The 25,869-nt window shown below is 41.4% G+C and overlaps 1 protein-coding gene across 1 annotated transcript in view; it reads left to right on the top strand.

The window, feature by feature from the left end:
* The first annotated feature begins 10,430 nt into the window (after positions 1–10,430).
* Positions 10,431–25,869, top strand: part of LOC104603984 (ATP-dependent zinc metalloprotease FTSH 11, chloroplastic/mitochondrial-like) — an 89,053-nt gene continuing 73,614 nt past the window's right edge. Inside the window, 4 exon segments of the mRNA XM_010268177.3 lie at positions 10,431–10,932; positions 10,934–11,358; positions 11,919–12,072; positions 23,921–24,013. Coding sequence (XP_010266479.2) covers positions 10,729–10,932; positions 10,934–11,358; positions 11,919–12,072; positions 23,921–24,013 — 876 coding nt within the window. The 5' untranslated portion in view covers positions 10,431–10,728.

The following is a 25,869-nucleotide window of genomic DNA, read 5'->3' as shown; positions in this document are numbered from 1 at the left end:
CCCAGAGGATGAGGATGAGGAGGCGGATCCCTGAGACGGTGTTTCTCTAGACTTCTGGTGCCTTCCGGGTGCCATAAACCCGGTCTTTCAAAGGTCTTTGGTTGGGCGGTTGTGCCCTGTGATGGTCAAATTTTCCCGAGCTGTTTAACTCGGTTATTGCATTGTCATTTTTCTTCCTCTTTTTTTTTTTTTTGGAATGGTAATGAAAGTTCTCCTTTTTTTTTCAAGTATGATGTGCTCTCTTTATCTTTGCTAAGGCAATCTCAACACCCAAGCTATTAGAGCTACATACCCGAAGTAGGACTCCTCGATAATCGTTATCTTGAACTGTCCCTTAAATCATTTAAGGCATCTCTATGGCGCATGGAAAAGTGATTACCACGTGTGCCCGAACTATACGCTCATCGGTTATTCTCTAGTTCAATCATTATACTAGAACGAGCTATGCTTGGTGGGGTTTAAGCCCGAGCTGCTTACACTTCTCGTACTTTGCCTTCATCATCGAAATGGCTAAGTCTTTCTTGATGCCGAGGTGTTGGTCAGCTCGGCACTTGAAGTTCGCCCATGTCATGGAGACGACTGGGAGTGACTTATAGTCCACTCTTGGAGTTCACCCATGCCATAAAGGCGACTGGTTCCTATTGTGCCGAGGTTATGTTAGCTTGGCATTTTGGCCCTTAGGCTCTAGGAGTGGCTCGTGGCCTACTCAGTTCTTACAGATGGTATTGTCTTAAGTTGACAATATTCCATGCCCGAGGTACTTGTTTCCCTTCGAGAGTCTCGAGCTCGTACCTTCCTTCCCCGAGCACTCGTTTCACTCGGTAAGGTCCTTCCCAGTTGGACTCGAGCTTGCCAGCGCCGGGCTCAGGTACCATAACTTTGCGAAGGACCAGGTCGCCGACGTGGAGGTTCTACTTCTTGACCCTGGTAGATCGAGTAGATCGAGGTCTTGATATACACGAGGTCTCTTACTTCGTCGAGTAGATCGAGGTTGGTACGGAGCTCATCTTCATTCGTCTGGTCACTGTATGCATCTAGTCGCAGTGTAGGGACTTCGATCTCTACGGGGATAACTGCTTCGGTGCCATAGGTGAGGTTGAAGGGCGTTTCTCCCATGGTGATCTTTTCTGTGGTTCGGTAGGCACATAGAACACTGGGTAGCTCATCTGCCCACAACCCTTTAGCTCGGTCCAGTCGTGCTTTCAGTCCGCGAAGGATGGCTCTGTTTGTGACTTCTGCCTGACCGTTTGCTTGAGGGTGTGCGACTGAAGTAAAATTCTATTGGATTCCCATGTCTTGGCACCAGTCTTGGAATTTGATGTCCTCGAACTGCTTGTCGTTGTCCGAAATCAATACCCGAGGTAACCCGAAGCGGCACACGATGTTCTTCCAAAAGAAGTTTTGGACATTCCGGGTTGTGATCATTACAAGGGGCTCAGCTTCTCCCCACTTTGTGAAGTAGTCCCCTGCTACTACTAAGAACTTCCTCCCACCCATTGCTGGCGGGAATGGCCCGAGTAGATCAATGCTCCACTATGCGAAGGGCCATGGGCTGGTGAGATACTTGAGATCGGCAGCGGGTTGGTGGTGAATATTGGCGTGCCTCTGGCATTTGTCACATTTTCTAACGAGCTCAATAGCATTTGCCTTCATTGTTGGCCAATAATACCCCTGTCGAAGTACCTTTTGGACGAGGGCCCTGCCCCCCAAGTGTCCGCCGCACAGACCCTCATGAGTGTCGCGGAGTACGAGCTCAGCCTCAGTAGGTCGCAAGCAACGTAGGTAGGGGAGCGTGTAGGATCTCCGATATAGTCGTTCGTCTATTATGACGTATTTGTCTGCCTGGCGCTGCACCCTTCTGGCTGCATTGCGATCTACAGGGAGGGTCCCGTGTAGCAAGAAGCTCGCGAGCGGGTCAATCCAGCTCGGCTCTGCTTGAACGACGGGAGAGACCTCCTCTGCCCCCCCGAGAATGCTAGGCCGAGGCAGGTCCTCTATGTATACGGTTCTCATGGTGATGTCGCTGGTGCTGGCTAACCTGGACAAGGCGTCGGCCTCAGCGTTCTCCGACCTAGGGATTTTCTGATGAAGTGTGACTGGAAGTTGAGCAGGGCCTCTTTGACTTTGGCTAAGTTGGCAACCATGGTTGGCTCGTGAGCTTTGTACTCGCCAGCAACCTGGTTGACCACGAGCTGGGAGTCGCTGCAGATAATGATGTGCTTGGCTTTTACTTCTCTGGCTAGATCTAGTCCAGCTATCAACGCCTCGTACTCCGCTTCATTGTTAGATGTCGCAAACTCGAAGCGTAGCGCGTACTCCAGTTTCGTGTCACTTGGGTTGTGCAGAACTATTCCAGCTCCCCTGCCCTGTTGATTCGAGGAGCCATCTACGTGAAGGATCCAGGGCTCCTCCCAACTCGCGCTTGGCCGAATGTGCACTCGGCGGAGCTGGAAGCCTCGTGCTCAACTGGCCTGGAGCTTCGGAGCTGAATGTGCACTCGGCGATGAAATCTACCAAGGCTTGGGCCTTAATGGCAGTTCGCGGCTTGTACTGGAGGTCGTACTCGCTAAGCTCAACGGCTCATTTCGTCAACCGATCAGAGACCTCGGGCTTAAATAAGACTTGCCTCAAAGGTTTATCGGTGAGGACGATAACAGTGTGAGCCTAGAAGTACGGGCGGAGCTTCCGAGCTGAAATTACTAGTGCGTACGCTAGCTTTTCTATCTCTGGATATCTCGTCTTTGCTCCCTGCAATACTTTAGTAACATAATAGATGGGTCATTGAACCCAATCTACTTCATTTATTAGTACCGAACTGACCACTTCGTCGCTTGCCGAGAGGTACAGTTTCTAAAACATCGCCCTCCTCGGGTTGAGTTAAGATCGACACGTTAGCGAGGTACTTCTTGAGCTTGTCAAACGTGAGCTAGCAATCTTGGGTCCACTCGAACCCTTTGCTCTTAATTGCCTTAAAGAACGGCTGACAGCGGTCCGCTGACTTGGACATGAAGCGGCTCAGGGCGCCTATGCGGCCGTTCAACCTCTGAACCTCCTTCAACTTCCGGGGTGGTCTCATATCTAAGATGGCCTTAATTTTATCCGGGTTGGCCTCAATGCCACGCCGGTTGACGATGTACCCTAGGAACTTGCCCGTGGTCACACCGAATACACACTTGTTTGGGTTTAATCTCATATTAAACTTATGCAAAATTTCAAAAACAGAATGAAAGTCTTGTATTAGTTCATGCGAAAACTGAGTTTTGACAACCATGTCGTCTACATAGCATTCTATTTTTCTGCCAATTAATGGCGCAAACAACTTATTTACAAGCCTTTGAAAGGTTGCCTGAATAGGCGTCCAAGAAACTTAGCAACTCGTGCCCTGAGGTCGTGTCTACCAAGTAGTCAATTCTGGGGAGTGGGAAGCAGTCTTTTGGGCAAGCACGGTTTAGGTTGGTGTAGTCGACGCACATGCGCCACTTGCCGATGGCCTATTCACCAATACGGGGTTGGCTACCCAGCTCGGATAATGGACTTCCCTTATGAAGTCAGCTGCAAGGAGCTTCTCGACCTCCTCGTCGACCGCTCCGAGGCTACGTTGCGTTTCTTCTGTCTAACGGGCCTAACTACAGGGTCAGTATTCAGCTTGTGAGTTATAAGGTCGGGGTCTATACCGGGCATCTCTGCTGCGGACCATGCAAAAATATCTAAATTTAGAAGTAAGAAACTTACCAGTTCGGATCGTAGAGGTTCCTGGACGGAAGCACCGATCTGAAGCGTCCGAGCTGGGTCTGCTGTTGAGGTCAGGACTGCGACTGTTTCTTCTGTGGGCGTGGCTTGTTGGTCTTCGCCTTGTTCTGTAGGCCGCTCCAGTTCGAGGTCATCGGCCACCTTGGTCTTTCCCTTCAGGGCGGTGACATAGCACTTGCGGGACTCGAGTTGGTCGCCCAACGCTACCCCCACACCGAAGTCTGTAGGGAACTTCATGGCCAAATGATAGGTGGAGACCACCGCCCGTAGGACATGGGTGATCGGCCAACCTATTATGGCATTGTATGGGGAGGGGGTCGCGACCACCAGGAAGTTGTGGTTGAGTCTGACTACGCAGAGCCATGTGCCGATTTCCACAGGTATTGTTATTTTCCCAAGGGGCCAGACCTCTTCTCCGCTGAAGCCCACCAAAGGTGTGTTCGCGGACTTCAAGTCACTTTTCTGCAATTGGAGCTGGTCGAACGCGGCTTTAAAGAGGATATCTGTCGAACTACTCGAGTCAATGAGTACACGCCTGACCTCGAAGTCGTTGATCCTCAGCTTTACCACAAGTGCGTCATTGTGGGGGTAGTGGACCCCTCGCGCATCATCTTCCGTGAAGAAAATTGGCTCTTTTGTCCTCGGCCGCTTCGGAGGATTCTGTTCTTCCCGGGCGGCCTCACGAATTGACATCCGAGCTGCTGCTGAAGTACAACCCGCGAACCTCCCACTATCACGTGGATGGTCCCCCGAACCGGCCTCTCTTCCGGAGGCTGCCTCTGTGACTGTTTGGCTGGCCTCCTGCTGGACTCGGGAGCATCCTTACTGTGCTCCCCTTGCTGATCATTTTATCATTAATAATAATAATATTATTATTATTACTATTATTATTACTATTATTTTGTACAAAGTTCCTTAAATATATCTACAACGGATGAGCTCCTCGATCTCATTGCAGTGGTTTTTACAACTTTCGGTACTATGACCGTGATCTCTATGAAAACTGCAGTATAGATTCTTGTTTCTCTCATTGGGATTTCCCCTCAAATGGGGTGACCACTTCACATACGGGGCGTCCTTGATTGCCGTCAGGATTTTGGCCCGCTTCACGTTCAGCAGAATGTAATCAGTTCGGTCCGCTACAGGAGCTCGGAACTACTGACCTGGCTTTGCCCCCGAGCTGCATCCTTTTTCTTTCGGCTGTCCCCTTGGTTGGGAGGCTCTCCTTCCCTTTTCCTCTTTTCGGGCGTGCCCTCGCCCTTCTGGTTGATCTCTTCTTCTGTGGCTATAAACCTGTCCACGAGTTTGAGAAATTCGGTTATGGTCGCCGATTGGTTGACGATCATGTGCCATTTGAACTCTTTATGCGTCACGCCTTTCTTGGCTGCTGCGAGGCGCACGACGGGGTCTAGGCACGGTATCTGCATGCACGCATTGTTGAACCGCTTGATATAGCCCCGGATGGACTCTCCCTCTCTCTGCACTATGCTGAGGAGACTTTCTTCAGTCCGCGGGCACCGCTTGCTGGTAACGAAGTGGGATGTGAAGGCTTGCGCGAATTGCGTCCAACTTCTTATTGATCCGGGCGCCAGATTCAGATACCATGTGCGGGCAACTCCTCTAAAAGTGGTGGAGAAGGCCACGCACATGCACGACTCACTGGCTCTTGCCAGATGCATCTACGAGTAGAAGGCATCCACGTGGTCATTTGGGTCGAACGACCCATCGTACTTGTCAAGAGGGGGGAGCTTGAAATCTTTAGGCATTGAGACTTCTAGGAGCTCGGGAGATAAGGGGGATTGAACTGAAAGGAGGGGAGCCTTGACTTTGGCCGAGCTTACCTCTTCTTTGCCTCCGTGCTCGGGCAAATCGTGGGTGGCAGATCGGCGAGCTCGGCGGTGGCGTCTTTGCTTCTTGATGGGCTCGGCGTTCGTGCTGCTCACCTCTGTGCTGTCAGGGATGGCGTGTGCAGGAAGTAGCTCAGGCCGCTGGTGATGACTGCGGACAGAGGGATCTCGCTTAGAGCTTGTGGCCAGAATCTCAAACCGGTTCTCTAGGAACGGGGTATCGGGCTTGAAGGGCTGAGGCGACATGGACTTGGCGAGCTGAGGTCCTTCTGGCCTGACTACCCGCGGTGAAATCGGAGTGGCCGGTCTTTCTTGCCTGCCGCGGAAGGAGGCCTGACTCCTAGGAGGGTTTTGGGGGGCCTCTCCCTAGCGAGAAAGGTGCTCCTCCTGACGACGAGACCTGGCTCGCTGTGAGGTTGGGTGCCGAGGAGGGAGCTGCGACTGCTCAAGCTGAGGTTGAGGCAGTTGAGGGAATTGCTGCTGCTACTGGTACTGGGAGACCTGGTGTAGCACCTGTTGTTGATAGAGCTGGAACTGTTGAAACTGTTGCATTTGAGCCTGCATGGCCCGCATGCACTACACCAAGTCCTTTAGTTGGTTCGGGTTGGCCACCGGGGGCACAACCAAGGGTTCAGTGAAGGTTGCTCCGACTGTAGTAGGGAGTGGAGCGACGACGGGTGCCCCTGTAAGAGGCACATTCAAACTAGGGATCTCCTCCGCTGAGAGGGGGACGGTGAACTGTCCGATGTAGAAAGTAGGAAGCTGGGGCTGTTCCCTGGAGTTATCCATCTCCATACTTCGTCCGATGTTGCTTGAGGAAGCCATGAGTGTTTAGTTTTCAAGGAAGAAAGTGCTGTGAAAGTTTAGAGAAAGGCTTTTCGAAGCCTTTCCCACAGACGACGCCAAATGATGTAGCGCGATCCGATCACTCCTAGCTGGCACTCATGTGGCTCCTGGAAGGTACCTGAGATGAAGAAGAAGAAGAAGAATCCCCGGGGGCTTGCTCGACGGGAATACTCCGATGCTTAAGTTAGTACTCTGTAGGAGAAGCAAAGAGAATACGAGGGCTAAGAGTGCAGATAGCGCGTTCTCACTATATTCGAGAGGTTAGAAGTCTCAAGAAGAAGTTTCTCTTCTGCCCTGAGGGCTTTTATTGGGGCGTTCATGTCAGGTTGGGCATAACCGCCACTAAGCTCCTGCCACGACCGTTACCTGCCAGGGCTGCGCAGGTGGCCGTTGTGACGTACCTTTCATCTAGGTGAGTGACACGTCTCCAAAGTGGCAGGCACGCCTCCGCCTGCTAAGAGACGTGGACGCAGACTGTCGAAAGGACAGGGGCTGCGCCGTCAGTAAGGGACGTGGCGCAGTTTGACCGGTACGACCTGTCAGATAGAAGCTTCCTGAGGAACACTCATGCGGTTCATTCGTGGGCTATTTTGTAGCGAGCTCGGAACACTTCAGGATTACCCTTAATAGAAATGGTCTGTGGGATGACTTGTCTGCTTGGGAGTTTGGGCGCGCTATTCCCCTAGCTCACGAGCTAAAGTTGCCTCGGAGTATCCCTTCAAAGGTAGCTCGGGGAACCCGTAGCTCGCGTTGTGGCGAGCTCCTCCTTTTGTGAGCTACAACGTAGCGAGTTGCTTTATGGGCCCGTCACTTGGTCGCACTAGGCCTCAATGCTGAGCCATCGCTCGTGCTGAGTTAGTGTCCACGTGTCACTGTTTCATAGGTCGGGTCAAATTGTCCTCCATCACTTATAATTTACCAATAAATAATTCGACGGAAATAAAAATAAATTAATAACTACTCAAAATGACAAATAATGCTAATTACCCATAATTTCTATTAAATATTGATTTTTAACAATTTCTAGTAATTTTGGCAATTACTGATAATATTAACAATTTAATTTATGGTAATTTTAAAAAATTACTAATAATTTTCAATTAACAATTTATTGATAATTTCTAGTAATTTTCAAAAACTAGTAATAAGTTTTTGGTAATTTCTAGTAATTTTTGTTTTTTCCCAATAAACAAAGAATTACTGGTAATTTCTAGTAATTTTATTATTTTTCTAGTATATCAAAATTCGGTGGTAATTTCTGGTAATTATGAATTGCTACACTTAATTTTTGGTAATTTTGAATAATTATTGATAATTTACAAATAAACAATTAAGGGAAAATAAAAATAAATTAATAACTATTTAAAAAGAAAAATAATTTATGGTAATTACTGATAATTTATTTTTTAAGTTTTGCTAATTTCTAATAATTTCTAGTCTTTTTTTTTGTAATTTTGAATATTTACCAGTAATTTCTAGTAACCACTGATAATATTAACAATTACTAATAATATTATGAATTTCAAGTATTCTTACTAGTAAATAATTCAAGGAAAATAACATTAGATTATTGAAAATTTCTGGTAATATTAAGAAAAAATTAATAATTAAAACATAATTAGAATTAACACAGTAATTGAACTTTTTCGTAATTTTCAATTATTACTACTAATTTTTGGCAACTCATATTATTACTTTTAATATAAATAGTAATGTTAAATTTCCGTAATTTTTACCTATAATTAACTAGAAATTATAGAAATAACTGTAATTATTAAAAATAATACTAATTATTAATAACAGTAATTATTATCACTATTTTTACTTATTAACAATATTTGATAAATATTAATGGTAATTATTAGTAAAAATGTATTTGGTAATATATTAATAGTATTTAATTAATGGTACTTATTAATAAAAATAGATTTGATAATTATTAATAACCATATTTATTTGTTAATATATTAACAATATTTATTAATACTAAATATTAACAATGTTAAATTAATTAATAGTGATAATTAATAATTTAATTATTTAACAGTATAAATTTGATAATTATTTAACTGTACCCCTACTGTTTATTTGGTAATTATTAATACCCTTACTGTTTAACTATTGTCATTATGGTGAATTATGATATATAAGTTGTTATTTTTTTGCCAAAAATTTGGAGATTGCCATGTTGATATGGCAATTTCATGACTTGGGCTGGGCATGTTGAGGTGTCCATATGAGAGAGGGAGAAGGGAATGATGATGTAGCTTCACGAGTAACAAAAGGAAGGCTAAAAGTAGAATTTGAAGAAACCCTTATTTGATATATGTTAAAAATAGAATTGGATGACGTTTAAAACGTCCATTATTCCCACTCGCACATGCCAAATTCACACAGGCATCCTTTGGTTTGTTGTGCAAGAACATGTTGAGGGATCAATGTGCGAGAGAGGTGGACCCCATTTCGCAATTGTAGTTGAGACAAAAGCAGTAAGAAAAATGAGGAATAAAGCTAGCTAGGGGGATGTTTGAAACTGTGGCCGTTCTTCGGAAAAACGGTGCCACGTTGGATCCTTGGTTCATGCATTTTTTGAAAAAATGCTTGAACCATGGGCATGCCTCGTAAATTGGGACTCCACCGATGTATGAAACATCAAATTTGGTGTTTTCATGCATCGGCGAACCATTGCCCCCAATGGTTGATTGATTGGCGATTACGTGTATCCTATGTGGTGTTTACCTGTTAGTACATATATGAAAAACGGTGATGAAAATCACCTTACCAAACAGCATAGTATTGTTCACTTCCTGTGTGGTAGAAACACACCCAAACAAAATCAAAGCGGTTTTTTTTTTTTGGGGAAAAACGGGTATTGGAAGCTTGGGCGCTTTTTTTTCTTGAAAATCGGTCCTAAAAAACGTCAATGCTTCCAAACACCATCTAGAATGATGATTACAGCAACAGCCAGATGGGTTTCAATCGTCAAAGGGTATGAATCGAACGCTTAAAGCTTGTATGCAGCAAAATCATTGGTTTAAGAATAGGTGAGTGATGTGAAAAAGAGTAAAAATGAGTAGTCTTGGGGATGTTTGGAACTGTGATCGTTTTTTCAAAAAAACAGTGCCACGTCCAATCCACATAGGCGTTTCAACAAACGCCCATATATTTCATTGTTTGGTTCAGGCATTTATTGAAAAATTGGGCATGCCTTGTAAATCGGGACCCCACCGATTGGCGTTTCATGCATCGGTGAACCGTTTCCCCCAACGGTTGACTGATGTGTATTCTATGTGGTGCTTACCTGTCAGCACATACATGAAAAACAATGATGAAAATCACCTTACCAAACAGCATATTGTTACTCGCTGCCTACGTGGCAGAAGCGTTTTTTTTTTTGGTGAAAAACAACTCTTGGAAAGCGTGGGCGTTTTTTCTTGAAAATCGGTCCCAAAGCAATGTTTTAAAAAATAACCCAGAAACGGAACCGTTTTGGGCACCGATTTATGGTCAACGGTCCGACCATCCGGTTCGAACGGACGGCCCATTCTGATAGCAAAGTTAAAAAATAAAAAAATGGTCAAAAACCGTTGAATGGGTCAATGGGTCAACGGTTTGACCACCCGGGTCAACGGTTTGTTGACTTTTTCAGCGGTTTTTGACCAGATTCTGGGTTTAGGGTAAAACGGAACCAGTTGCCTGGACGGTTCCTAGGCCGAATGGTCCAACCGTCCGGGTCAACGGCGGTTCAAAAACTTTGCCAAAAAGCGCCAACGCTTTCAAATACCTATAAAATTAAAGCGCTTTTTCAAAAAAAAAAAAAACAGGTCTTAAAAACATTGGACGTTTTTTCTTAAAAATCGGTCCCAATAAAATTATCCCCTGCATAATATTATGCGTGGCTGCGATAAACGTGGGCAGGAGATCCGGGCTCGCTTGCTATTTGATTGGTTTTCCGTTATCGGAAGAGGGTTGTCATATGAGTCACTCGGTTCTTGACGTTCAAAACTCAGTAGCATACACGTTGTCATGCTGTTTCTTACTCGGTACGAGTCAACGAAGAAGTAAAACGCCTCAACCCGGCGCCAATTCTCAATTTCCAACTATATAAGGTTTTTCCTCTATTCGTCGTTTCTCCCTCCCGTGCTACTATTGGCCAATAAGTTGAAACCGTTGCTTCTATCAAACAGTGAAGGAGAGAAAGAGAGAAGTTTACGTTCTTCATCAATGCTACTTTAACCCTAGTTATTTAGTGATTTCAAGAGAAAACAAGCCGTAATTATCCGCCATGACTGCTCTTCAAGCTTCACTTCTATGCAGACCTTCCTTGCATGGCACATATTTTTCAAAAAATCCTCAAGCCTCTATCGGCAATATCCACGGCTGTAATTCATTCACTTCGTCCGTCTTTTTTTCTTCATTCAGAGTTCGTTTATCGAAATCCCGATTTTATCAGCACTCTTCCTTGATTCTCCATGCATTGCTGCCAGAAAAGCGCGAATTCGATTTCAGAATCGAATTTCTCTGGTAATGGTTCAAGTCCGTATTTCGCGAAACTGCAGAACGAAGACTTTTCTATGGAACTTGACAGTGAAAATTTGAGACCGGGGTCGGAAGCTTCAGTTACGGATGCTAACGCAGTTAGAGAAGTTAGTTCTAAAGTGGAGGTTGTGACCGAATCTGAAACTTCAGTTGAGAAAGGAAGAACAGAGAACAGATTTCCGCTATTGGTCTTTTTAGTTGGAATCCTGGCTTCGGCAAGGAGAGGATTCGAAAGGCTTGCCTTCTCAGAGTGGTTGAATTGGTGGCCATTTTGGCGGCAGGAAAAGCGATTGGAACGTCTAATTTCTGAAGCTGATGCCAGTCCTAATGATGCTGCAAAGCAGAGCGCTCTGTTGGCTGAGCTCAACAAGCACAGGTTGGATGCTACTCTGTTTACTCAAAATCAGTTCTGCCACTTAAAAAAAGGAATTATTGTTTATAGAATGTTGGAGGTCCATGTTTTAGTTCGTGATGTTATGTACACAACAGAATAGTAGCACTCTTGGGCGATTATAATGTCAGTCGCAGACTCGCAGTAGTTCATAAGCAGGATCCTGAGTTTCATTGTTTTTAGCGTTCTCTGATTTCTTTATTGGTGTCTGTTGTGTTGGCTGCACCCAGTAATATATTTAATGGCGTCAAGCTTCGTATTTTCTTTATACTTTAGCTACTAAACTCTACGGTTAAAAACGAATTTAGCATTTCATCCATGTGCATTGCTTGCTTGTTTTATTTTTCCCCTTTTCTACTTGTTTCCGGTTGATTATTTCGAAGATTATCTAAAGATCATTTGAATATTAAGATGGTATACCGTATGTCAAAGTTTCTGTTAAGATTATCGTAAGTTAGCATGCAAGTATAACTTTGTGGATTGCTTTTGCCAGATGCTAAAAATTTAAAAGTTTGTGGCTTTAGTAACTTATTATATTTTGGCAGTCCTGAGTCTGTCATCAGACGTTTCCAACAAAGGGATCATGCAGTAGATAGCAAAGGAGTGGCAGAATATCTGCGAGCTCTTGTGGTTACCAATGCTATTGCAGAATACCTTCCAGATGAGGGATCTGGAAAACCTTCTAGTCTTCCTGCCCTGGTAATATTAACTCAGATTTCAATATGATTTTATAATTTTGTTTTGGTTCCATTTTTAGTTCATATATGATGGAAATGCCAAGACCCCATATAACTGGGACCAACATTGTGGGGTTATATGATGGAGATGCCAAAGATGGTAGGATCTCACTTGTTGCTTCACATCACCCCTTATGCACTGTAACATTTGCTTGAATATCCAAACATCTGGTTATTTTGCCTTTCATCATTGTCAATAACATTTTATCTCTGCTTTATCAACGTTGGCATCAGTTGGCTGGGAGTTCAAAAGTTTGCATTTAAATGCTTTTTTCCCTTGATTTCCAATTCCATTTTCTGCATTTGGTTTTGAACTTAGCTCTTTTTCTTTTGTTTTCAACTACTATAGCAAAAATCCTTGTCATACATATGTAGTCACAACTCACAAGAAAAATGATCACATTAACTGATATTATAGGTTTCCAACAACAAAATTCTAAATATGTCAGCACACTGCTATTTCTTGTTTTAAATTCCCAAAAAACCTCAGTTCATATTTAGTTATTTACTATTTTTGTGGATGTCTCTAAATCTATTTCCCCCCAATTTGTAGTTAGTAGTCATGCTTGAAGTAATGTAATTCAGAATAGGACTTAAGCATTTTATTGTATGAAGTATTTTGGAGCATATGAGAACAAAGGGTGCTGATATTTTCTAGAATATAAAAAGGTCTTCTGAGGGTGACTAATTTGGTTATCATTACAGAAATCCATTGGCTTTAGACCTTGGAGAGGAATTACAGCTAAGTGCTCGTTTGGGATGTCTTTCATGCAGCGACTTCTGGCATTACATGAGCTGAGAAAACCCAGAACATCATGAAGCTGTATTTGGTAAAAACCCAGAAAGTTGGAATTAGGCTTATAGAAGCTGTAAAATCGATTTTTCGGTGAAGCTATTCGGCTCAGTCAATGCAGCTCAGTCAACGCAGAAGTGCTCCCAAACAGGCCCTAATTCTATGCTAAGAGAGTTGGTTTTGGTGGTCTGGTTATATCCTTACCTCATAGAGCTCATTGAGGTCTCCCTCTCTTGAGAACTCTCTACCAAGCTGAATTTTTGATGGATGCTCCTTAAGCAACCAAAGGTTATCTTGTTGAGAGATATATTGTATTTGGGTTGTTGGAGGTCATAGGGGTATCTTGTAATATTGATAAATTATGGGGACTTGTATGTACTTATGGGAGAAAAAAGGGGCTTATGTGTAATTTTGATATAATTTGGTCTTTTGCTTATTTAAGCTAGTGGTTGTGTAGAGAGAGAGAGAGAGAGAAAGTTGTATCTTTTGTTCTTATAGTGGATATTTTTCCTTTCCTCCTATGGATGTAGGTTACCAAGCTGAACCATGTTAAATCTTGGTGTTCTCTCCATTTCTTCTTCTTATTTTCTCCTTGATTTGCTATTCTATTTTATGTTAGTTGACATGGTATCAGAGCGGGTTGTTCTATAATTTGTGTTTTCTCCATGCTCACCCATGAATCTCTCAAGGCCTGCTGATTTTTTGGGTGTAGGAGAAGTGAAGAAGGTCTAGTAGGGTTTCCTCTTATAGTCGATCTATCTAGGTTTCCTTTGTGGAAGGTTGATACTCACTGCTACAGGGGATCGGACCAGTTTTAGCTTGCTTTCTTCGCGATTAGTGATGGTTTTTGACCATCACAACTATCGTGACAAGTAAACAGTGAGGTGTGTATCCCTTTAGTGGATCGAATCCATGAGGGAATGCTGTGACAAATATTTCTGGGTTAGTGATTGATGCTGTGAAGAGTTTAATAGTGGTATGATGAGTGATTTTGTGAGCTGTGAAGGTGTTCAGGTTTCTGCTATTTCATGTTCAGTTGAGGTAGTAGTTGACTACTACGAAATCTCTTCGTGTAGTAGTTGACTACTAGCAACAAGGTATTGTTAACAACTTTGAAATATAAATATCAATGCCTCAGGTTGCAGTATTTTGTGAGTTGGAAAAGGGGCTTTGATGCCTCAAGTTGTGGCTGTTTGTGAGTTGGTGATGGTTTTGTGAGTTGGAAAAGAGGCTTTGATGCCTCAAGTTGTGGATGCTTGTGAGTTGGTGATGGTTCGTGGTGTGGTGATTACTTTGTTGGTGAGTGTGTGAAGCTCCCATGGTATTCGAAAACAGTGTAGTGATGTGGTGTAATGGTGGATTGTTGGTGAACGTGTGAAACTCCCTTGGTGTTTGAGAAAAGTGTAGTGACATGATAGTTTGTGGTGTATTGGTGAAGTGTTGCTTCTGAGGTCCCTTCAACATCTCAAGGTTCATGACTGCTGCTTCAATAGTAAACTTATTTCCATGGAGGTTGCTGCAACATCCTTACTTGCAAACTCAACCTGGTTTTCCCACCTTGAGTTTAGGGGGCGTGTTGAGAGATATATTCTATTTGGATTGTTGGAGGTTATAGGGGTATATTTGTAATATTGATAAATTATGGGGACCTATATGTATTTATGGGAGAAAAGGGGCTTATGTGTAATTTTGATATAATTCGGTCTTTTGTTTATTTAATCTAGTGGTTGTGTGGGATTAGGGTTGTGTGTGTGTGTGTATGAGAGAGAGAGAGAGAGTTGTATCTTTTGTTCTCATAGTGGATATTTTTCCTTTCCTCCTGTGGATGTAGGTTACCAAGCTGAACCATATTAAATCTTGGTGTTCTCTCCATTTCTTCTTCTCATTTTCTCCTTGATTTGCTATTCTATTTTATGTTAGTTGACATGGGATCAGAGCGGGTTGTTCTCTAATTTGTGTTTTCTCCATGCTCACCCATGAATCTCTCAAGGCCTGCTGATTTTTTGGGTGTAGGAGAAGTGAAGAAGGTCTAGTAGGGTTTCCTCTTATAGTCGATCTATCTAGGTTTTCTTTGTGGAAGGTTGATACTCACTGCTACAGGGGATCGGACCAGTTTTAGCTTGCTTTCTTCGCGATTAGTGATGGTTTTTGACCATCACAACTATCGTGACAAGTAAACAGTGAGGTGTGTATCCCTTTAGTGGATCGAATCCATGAGGGAATGCTGTGACAAATATTTCTGGGTTAGTGATTGATGCTGTGAAGAGTTTAATAGTGGTATGATGAGTGATTTTGTGAGCTGTGAAGGTGTTCAGGTTTCTGCTATTTCATGTTCAGTTGAGGTAGTAGTTGACTACTACGAAATCTCTTCGTGTAGTAGTTGACTACTAGCAACAAGGTATTGTTAACAACTTTGAAATATAAATATCAATGCCTCAGGTTGCAGTATTTTGTGAGTTGGAAAAGGGGCTTTGATGCCTCAAGTTGTGGCTGTTTGTGAGTTGGTGATGGTTTTGTGAGTTGGAAAAGAGGCTTTGATGCCTCAAGTTGTGGATGCTTGTGAGTTGGTGATGGTTCGTGGTGTGGTGATTACTTTGTTGGTGAGTGTGTGAAGCTCCCATGGTATTCGAAAACAGTGTAGTGATGTGGTGTAATGGTGGATTGTTGGTGAACGTGTGAAACTCCCTTGGTGTTTGAGAAAAGTGTAGTGACATGATAGTTTGTGGTGTATTGGTGAAGTGTTGCTTCTGAGGTCCCTTCAACATCTCAAGGTTCATGACTGCTGCTTCAATAGTAAACTTATTTCCATGGAGGTTGCTGCAACATCCTTACTTGCAAACTCAACCTGGTTTTCCCACCTTGAGTTTAGGGGGCGTGTTGAGAGATATATTCTATTTGGATTGTTGGAGGTTATAGGGGTATATTTGTAATATTGATAAATTATGGGGACCTATATGTATTTATGGGAGAAAAGGGGCTTATGTATAATTTTGATATAATTCGGTCTTTTGCTTGTTTAATCTCATGGTTGTGTGGGATTAGGGTTGTGCGTGTGTGTGTATGAGAGAGAGAGAGAGAGAGAGAGAGAGAGAGAGAGAGTTGTATCTCCTCATAGTGGATATTTTTCCTCTCTTCCCGTGGATATAGGCTACCAAGCCGAACCACGTTAAATGTTGGTGTTCTCTCTATTTCTTCTTATTTTCTTCTTGATTTGCTAGTCTATTTTATGTTAGTTGACATATCTACTACTAGTGGAGTACTTGAAGATGGTGATGGGTCATGGATGTGATTATTCTAACATATTATGGATTGGTTTCTAAAAGTTGTCCCAGTGAGTGCAAGGCTGTTCTCTCCTCTAAGGATTTTGGTTTTTAGTATTTATTGCTTATCATAGGATAGTCATTGGAGGAGGCTCTTTTATTATAACTGGTTGTATGAGGGACATACTAAGAGGTCCATGGAGATTGTACTATTTGATTAGATAAGCAAGATCTTTGATATCCATAGTTAACCTTCATTCCACTGTGTTTCAAGATTGGCTAATTCGACCATTGATGGCTTAGTGAGAGAGGAGATCTTGAGGAGTGATCTGTGTTGTGGCATCTCATTGCTGAGTTGGGGGTTATTTCTTTCTTTTTATTATTGTAAATTTTGTATAGGGGATCCATATGGGGGAGATTGAAGAGATGGCTCAAAAGTGACATTGTTCACTCTTGGTGATAAAGGTATATCTGAAAGTGTTAATTTACACTATGCTGGTGACTTAGAGTGATTGGATGTGCTGCTAAATGCCATGCCCTTTGCATTTGCAATTGAAAAGTGACACGTTTCTCATTTGAGCTCCAATACGAGATGCAGAAACTGTATGCTTAGAGACAAATGGAACAAATTTAGAGGCATACTGCAAATATGAGACATAATCAACATAGAATCAGAACGGAATTATGAAAGTTAGAGTTTTGATAGATGGGTATGGACTCCTGCCCCCTCTGGTTCTTTCTCATGTGCTTCTTTTTTTAGGGTCTAACTCAACCCCCTCCCTTGCAGCGCTTTCCAGAGGTTTGGTGTAGGCCTATACTACCTAGAATTGTAGCTTTTAGCTAGGAGGTTTTCCATGAGAAAATAAACACTTGTTTGTTTACTTCAAAGGAGACCCACCAGCTATTTATCCCCTCATTGATGTGTCCTTTACAAAGTAGATGGTGAAACCTGCTATCACTTACTAATCTCCTGTCTGTTTGTTACTTGCATTTGGAAATGGTTTCTTTCTTTGTTTGGGTGCAGGTGGAATTTCCCTTTTAATATGTCTAGCCTATTCTCTTTCACGAGCTTTAGCTGGCCCAGGAAGAGGAGAAGAATTATGTGGATAAGCACCAAGATAGAAATCATTTAGATAGTATGGGAAGAAAAAAATGCAAGAATTTTCAACGATATGGAAAGGAGTCAGGAGGCAATAATTGAGTACATTACAGCCTCCTTGGGTAAAATCGAAGGAGATCTTCTCATCTTTCTCAACTAATGATATTATTAAGAAGTGGAGAGAAGTGGTGTGCACATCTTCTAAAAAGAATGTAGTCTACAGGAGCTGGAGCCACCAGAAAGATGGTTCCTACAACTCAACTTTGATAGAAGTAGTAAGGGAAACCTAGGGACTTCAGGAGTGGGGGGAATCTTCATAAATGAGGAAGGTCATTTTGTTGCTTTGTTCGATTAGAGTCGGAGACTCCTTAAGGGTTTGGCTGTAATGGAAGGTGAACAAGAGGGCAAGGGAAATGAATGTGGAAAAACTGATTATTGAAGGAGACTCAAAATTTGTGGTAGGGTGGCTGCAGAGAAGAGAGGCTTCTTTTTGGTCCTATAGTAATGAAGTAAAAAAGTTTAGGTAGTTGACTAGAGATATGGAGGTGAGGGTTCAGTTGGTTCCAAGGGCCGTGAATGGTATGGTTGATGCTTTAGAAAAGCAAGGGATAAGGAGCAAATTTGGCACAATTGTAAGAAAAAAAAAAGAAAATCAGGTAGAGATAAGAGTCCTTATCTCTAAGAAGAGCACTTGTATGTGGGTTTTATTGCTTTATTCACAAAAAAATGGGCTTTATTGCTTTATAAATAATAAAGTTAGACAGTTGTAATAAAAAAGAAGTAGAGTTTTAATGTATTTCACACAGGAAAAGAAGGTTCATTTAAATGACAAGTTATACCTTAATTAAACAGATCCATGGACTTAGAGTTCATTTGATGGAGTGGATGGGAGCACATGGATGCTGTTTGATCAACTAATACCAATCAGACTGAAGAAAATTTTTATTATATAGGTTATAAGTCAAATAATGTTGTGTGGAGTTGTTGGTGTTCAAGAACAATATTCCCTAGAATGGATTTGATGGAGGTAAGGATGCTTGTATGAATGAGTGGCAAGACTAGAAAAGGCACATTGTAGGAATCTAAGAGTAGCCTGTAAAAGTGACAGAACAAGGTAAAGTACACTAAGATGGCTTGGATATGTAAATAGAAGACCATCTATTGTGATTTGATGTAAGTTGAGGATTGTAAAAGAGCTATGTGAAGGTTAAGTGCCCCTCTGAACCTGTCAAACCAAGCCCTAGGTGACTGTTTCAAGCCATATAGAGATTTTCTGAGTTTGCACACCTTTTCCTTTACCAACATTTTCATAAGAGCTTGCTGGAATGTCCATTTATGCCTCCTATAAATCACCATTAAGGAAATAATTTTTGACATTAAGATGAACTAGGGGCCATGAATAGGTGAGAGATAAAATGATACGAACTGACCTCATCTTAACTACCGGTGCAAAGGTTTCCAGATAATCAACACCATAAGTTTGAGTATACCCTTTTGCTACTAACCTTGCCTTGTACCTCTCTATCTTGCCATCGGCCCTATACTTCACTGTGAATACCCATCTACATCTGACTATCTCCTTGTCTAGGGGGAGATCAACTATTTCTCAAGTTTGTTTTTTAACCAAGGCTTCCATCTCTTCTTGCATGGCTATTTTCCACTCAGGTTTGGAGAGAGCCTCAGTAACATTCCTGGGTATAGACACAGAATCCAAGGAAGAAAAGAAAGCACGGTAGGAGGGTGATAAGGCAATATAGGAAAGATGGTGTGAAATGCAATGGGCTGTACACTTTCTCTTCTCTTTACGAAGTGCAATGGAAAGATCAAGGTTAGTGGGATTAGCTGCAACAATGGTGTTAGGTACAGGAACATTATCATTAGAAAACATAGCAGGCTCAAGAAGAATACCCGGAACTGTATCTATTGAATCCGGAGTTTCAGAAGGACTGATAGAGAGTGGTGTGGGTTGAGGATGTGTGGAGTCAACCATCGTCTGCCGGCGCTGATATTTCTGTGAGGCTGCCCGTAGTGGCTCAGGCAATGAAACTGATGGAGGTGCTGGTTGAACTGATGATGGAATTGATGGAGGCACAAAAGAAATAGGAAGAGGAACAGATTATAAGTCTCTTCCCTGAAACTCTCCCCCTAAGGAGAACCACTCGAGAAGAAGAAGGTGGATTCAAAAATGGTAACATCCATAGTCACAAATCTGCTCCTTGACACTAGGCCATAACAGCAATACCCCTTTTGGTTCTGAGCATACCCAAGAAAAACACATTTCTTGGCCTTAGGATCCAATTCCTTGCGATGGGGGCCAAGAATGTGAACAAAGGAAACTCAACCAAAAACCCTTAGAGGTATGTGAAATATCTCCCCATCTGGAAAAAGAAGGAACTGAAGCACACACCATAAGACTCCTTGCCACCTCCACAATGTGTTTGTTCTTCCTCTCAACTACTCCATTCTGTTGCGGTGTATATGCACAACTACTTTGATGAATTACACCATGTTCTAAGAAATACGTGGTTAGGTCCTTCTCAAAGTACTCTCTGGCATTATCTGATCTAAAGGCCTTAGTTCCAAGGTTTAAAATGTCGATGTCGATGAGAATGTCGCTTACCAAAATATAGGACATATGTCGGAAATGTCGAGGGAAAATATTGTAAAAATTAGAGACATTGTGGAAGTATTATGAAATATGTGGAAATATGCAAAGATATTTTGTAAAATGATAAAAGAAGCATGAATACATATTTCTAGACTATTATCTTATTCCCAACCATTATATAAAGCTAAGAAACTAAGATCAATAACAAATTAGTAAATGACAATTTACTGATTTATTATGCATTTTGATGTTTTTACAAGGTTATTTGATATTTTCTTTTCTTATTTTTAATTCTGATTTATTATAAATTCTATTATATTTATTTCACACTAGTAAATAGAAATACATTTATTCTGATTTTTTAAATATTAAAGTTATAATACATTATGTTTTACTATACATTTAATAAACTGATTCTCCTTTTTTGTAGTATTAAGATTATGATAAATTCTGATTTCTTATAAAACTTAATGAATTTATTATGATTTTTAGTACTAAATTTATAATAAATTATGATTTAGTATAAAATTTATTAGATTTATTCTGATTTTTTATATTAAATTTAGAATATGATTTATTATAAAATTTAACAAACATTTCTGATTTTAATAAATATTTAAAAAAATACTAACTAGTTAATATTTTATTACTTGAAAAATATTTTATGTTTTATGTTATAAAGTAATTAATTTATTCTTTTGTTTTTATATTTTGTTAATTCTTTTATTTAAATATTTTGTTTGAAATATTAAATAGAAATTATTAATGGGAATATTATTAATGTACATTAGTCGACATCTTGTCGAAATTAGTTGATATCCTATCGACATTAGTTGACATAATAGGAAAAACTGCATTTTTTTTTACCGAAATAATGTAATTTTTATATTACCATCCATTTTCATGTTGATGAGCCTCGACATCGACATATGTCGGGCAACATTAGCGACATTTGGCGTCATTTGAAACCATGCTTAGTTCTCACTCCAAATTGTGTGAGAACCATCTGGTGGAATTGTCTTACCAAGTTAGGAACCTCATCTTGTGATCTCATCAAATATATCCAAGAATATCGTGTATAATCATCCACAAACAAGAGAAAGTAACGGTATCCTCCCATGGAAGCGATATGATATGGCCCCTATACATCAGTGTGAACAATATTAAAAGCAAAAGTACTTCTTTTATTATTTGGTTTAAAAGACTGTCTACAATGCTTTCCTAACTAACAACTCTCACACTCCAAGGTAGATAATTGAACAGACTCAAACAACTTTGGGAAAAGAAATTTCAAAGAACTAAAAGAAAGATGTCCCAAGCGATTGTGCCAAAGCATAATCTGGTTCACTGACTCTGACCCGCTACTACTATTGCTGCTAACATGATGGCCCTGATGTCTCAGAATCTCAACCAGAAGGTAAGCTCCATTCACCTCACAACCACTCCCAATCATCTTTTTGACTCCAGATCCTGCAAAACACAATTACCAGGAAGAAAGGTCACGGAACAATTCAAATTTTTTGTCAAAGAACTAACAGAAAGTAGGTTGGTATGAAGTCTAGGGACATGTAAAACAAAAGATAAAGTTATATCATTGGTCACTCTAACTGTCCCCTTCCCGGCAATGGGAATATGTGAACCATCTACTAAAGAGACTCTGTCTCTACCAGAGCACAACTGATAGGAACTGAAAAGGATAGGGGCATTAGTCATGTGCTCAGTTGCTCTTGAGTCTATAATCCAGTGAGATCCCTCCTTACCTGAAGTGGATGCAAGATTTGCAGTTGCATATGAGCTACCTGTATGTGCAAAAGAAGTAGTGTAGTTGGCTCCTGTATTCTGCTGTCCATCTGGAAGGCCAGAGCTAGGTGAATCTTTTTTACTCATAAGTTGTCCAAACCTCTCCAATTCTGTTCTCATTGCTGCTACTGCAGTGGATTCCCAATCAGTTTGGGAAAGAGGGGCCGAAGAGTCTCCTGTAGTGGCCACATTTGCATTTCCCTTCTTGTTTCTTATCCGGGCAAGCATCAGATTTGGATGAAGCTTCCAACAAGTGTCCTTGGTATGCTTAGGCTTCTTACAATAATCACACACCAAGTCCTTCTTATCTTCCCTTCTAGTCTCACTACTCCCCCTGTCTCCATTCGGCTTAGGTTTGGTTGTACTAACCATAGCCGACTGGTCAATCCCAGGCTGTCTCAGCATTACATTCCTCCTACTCTCCTCTCCAGAGACAAAGGCATAGGCTTGAGAGAGTGTCACACCCTCCCTAGAAAGAATATGTTGCCTAGCAATGTCAAATTCAGGGTTCAGCCTTGCCAAGAACTCAAAAACCATATTCCTTTCTACCAGTCTGTGATAGGTTGTTGCATCATTTACATTTTCCCATACCACAGTTTCTAGGTGATCTATTTCTTGCCAAAGGATTTTTAGCATGGAGAAATACACAACAAGGGGTTTTTCTCCCTGTTTCATACTTATCACCTGATTCCTTAACTGATAGGCTCTGGCTTCATTTTGCTTCTGAGAGTAGGTTTTAGTCACTCCATCCCAAATCTCCTTGGCAGTATTAGCCCATAGGAATTTTTTTGCAATATGAGGTAACATAGAATTACACAACCTGGACATTACCATGTAATTCTCCTGCACCCATTGGGAAGAGTCTGTTTCAGGTTTCTTCTCCTCCCCAGTGATGTACCCTAATTTTCCATAGGCACCAATAGCCATCTTGACTAATTGTGTCCATTCTAAATAATTTGTGCCATCAACTTTTACTGTAGTAATGATTCCAAACAAAAAAATATCACTACTACCTCCAACACCCATTCCCACAGTACCGATGGATTTCACCTCGGTATTCCAACTCTCCATCTTTCTTCAAACAATTCAACAGTAAGAAAAAATAGATTGGAGACCTTCCAAAAACAATTTAATATCACACACACAGAAACCAACCCTTTTGGAAGAAGAAAACCTTATCCGGAGAGAAATCTCTCTCCTCCCCACACCTCCCAACAGAGAGAAGAGTGAATCGATCACTCCAGGAGGCTTAGAAAATTCTAGAAACTTAATCGCCCTCTTTAGAATATCAAAAGAAAATTAACAATACCTGGGCGCCCAAGATTAGATAAAAGACAAAAAGTCCCAACTTTTTTGGGACTCTTCCCCGTACTCCAGTTCTTCCTGATTTTGATGCCAAACAGTAGATCACCTTTCTGATGACTAGATCCCACCAAAAAATCCAAGAACTGGGCAATATATAGCAGATCGATCAGCCCTTTGTTACTTCATGCAGTCGACCGATCTAGGGCTGCATGAGAATACTTCAAGAACCCTAGCTGGTGCTTTGATACCAAGTATAAATCTGCTGAACTCAAAAAATATGAACAGAAAGTGGTTTCTTGAAGAGAGAAGGAAGAGAGGAGAAGAAGAGATATTGAAAGAAAAGAGAGCAAAAATCTGGCCTCCCCCTTCACTTATTATTTATACTAAAAATAATAGAGCAGTACAAAGACAACTATGCCCTTATAGGGCGGAAAAACATAAAACAGCATATATAAGACTCAAAAACATAATAAAATTTGGACTCACATAACTACTATGGTCCCCACCTCTTATCTAGCAACTAACATAAAACATCTACTCAGAAAAACAACATAAAACTGATTAATTTTCAACAAAGAAGAAGAAGAAGAAGAAAAGAAAATAAAAAAATGAAGACTAACAAATTGATAATTGATAGAGAATGTAGCCTTTGACAGAGTGAAATGTTAAAACGGGATTTGCTAGCTGATCCTACATAGTTGGGGCAAGTCTTTGTTGAGTTGAGATTGGATTTACTGTTCTCTACTCTATTAGTTGGTCAATGGCTTTGTTGAGTTCATAATATTGGTTTTGTTATTTTCTAATTAATTTGCTTTTCTTAACCATGGTACATTAAGTTTGGAACTTCATATTTTTTACTTGCTATTTCTGCTATGTTTATTTTTCTATATTCTTTCAATGTATCCACTAATCTGCAGATGCTGATTGTTGATCATTTACAATTAGTTGCAAGAATTGAAGCAGCGTGCTGCAGGAAACATGGATGAGCTCTTTCTTACCCCTGGCATATCTGAGAAGCAGCCATTGCATGTAATTATGGTAATAAATAAAACATAAGTACAACTTTGGTTCTCTTGTTTTTGCAGTGAAGTTGGCTCATGCTGGCTCTTATTATTAATACAATCACAAAAAAAGGGGATGATTGGTTAATTTGCAACTCATATATCTAAGGTTTATCTAGGATAGGTGGTCTGTTTAGGTGCATGGAAGGCAGTATCTTAGCAATAATTTCAGACCCTAGAAGGCAACAAAGTAAAATTGAACTTTGGTGGGAGCTCCTTGGGTAACCTGGGTGTGGCAGGCATAGGTGGTGTAATAAAAAACTCTGAGAGCAGGATTTGGCCTTATATTCAGGGCCACTTGGTATTGCTAATTCTCTGAAGGCTGAATTGTTGGCATTGCTGCAAGGACTACGCTTAACAAAGCCATTGGGCTTTAGACAGTTGGAGGTGGAAGGGGACTCAAAAGTAATTATCTCATGGGCAAGTTGTAATAGACATACCCCATGGACTCTCAAACATGTTTTCAGGGAGGTGGAAATGATTGTGAAGGATTTAAATGCTGAATTCAAGTGGGTGAGGAGTGCAAATGGGTTAGCTGATTCCCTTGCTAAACAAGGGACTACAAGACAGCAACTATACTGGGCTTCATTGTAAACTACCCTTGGTTATTTTGGGGATGACATTTCTGGTCATCAAGTTGTACTATTCACATATACAATTAATTTAATAAAATTAACTTTTTGCTCATAAAAGAAATTCAGGTTCCTATTGAAGTGGATAATTCCATGAAGGTAGAAGTTTTTTTTGAGAAAAGGGTAATGTATTAGAGAAGCAAAAGATTTACAAATCCTGCTCAAAAAGAAATTGAAGCAGGGAAGAGAAAAGCAAAAGCTGATTACATGTCCGAACTAGATACAAAAGGATTTCTATGATAAAAAAAAGAACTAAAAGGAACATCTTTTAGCTGTCTATGCATTGCAGACCAAGAATAGATTCTTCCCCATATGCTTTTTAGGATTGTATCCCCCGAATTGCACTTGTTTTCAAAGATTCTCCTGTTTCTTTCCATCCAAATAGACCAAACTACTGCTTCTGGGACCACTTCCCATAAAACTTTCCCTCTCTTGGACAGACCCTCAAGTTGCCAGCACTCCAACAAAGAAATCAAATCTTTAATTCAACTTCAAACAGCCCCAAGGCTTTTCCCCAAATCCAACTGGCAAGTTTACAATGAATGAATAGATGTTCTGCATTTTCTGAAGCAGCCCCACATAAAGCCCCCCAGCCTTTCTTGCATGTCTAGACACTTTTCCACCACGATATTGATCACCTTTTCATTTTCCATATTTGAAATTTGAATCACATTGCTTTTCTGCCCCCTGATGTCAGAACTATTCAGGTTGTTCTCAGATGATCGACGATCCGTAGCGCAGGTTTTTCTGCCCAGATTTGCAGCTTCTACCCCCGCCTCTCTCCCACTTGCCACGTGGCCATCTGCTCTTTTCTGCGTCCCCATCACTCTTTTGTCTTCTCTAGAGATTGCTACAGATGCCGGTGCCAGGACTGCAGCTTTCTCAACCAAGGAGGGGTTCGTCGTTACCACCTCATTGCCCTTGATTCGCTTTTTTACTTCTGCCGAAATGCTTTCCCTTGCTAAAAATTTGTGAATCCAACAATCCTCCGCCTCTATCGCTTCCCCAAAATCCGCAGCCAGAGCCACTATCTTTGGAGGGATTTCAGGCCAATTTGTTATCACAAAAACCTTTTCCCCATTGACCACATTTACTGCTGATGGTGGGAAGCCTTTCCAGGATGCTTTCACCTTAATCCATCCCGTCGTTTCTTTCGCTTCTACTAAGTTGTCTACTTCCAGGTAACCTCCGCATAAATTCC

Source organism: Nelumbo nucifera, chromosome 3 (assembly GCF_055504915.1).
Source record: "Nelumbo nucifera cultivar China Antique chromosome 3, China Antique-T2T, whole genome shotgun sequence".
NCBI classification, from domain to species: domain Eukaryota; kingdom Viridiplantae; phylum Streptophyta; class Magnoliopsida; order Proteales; family Nelumbonaceae; genus Nelumbo; species Nelumbo nucifera.
This window is presented reverse-complemented; position numbering and strand designations above follow the sequence as displayed.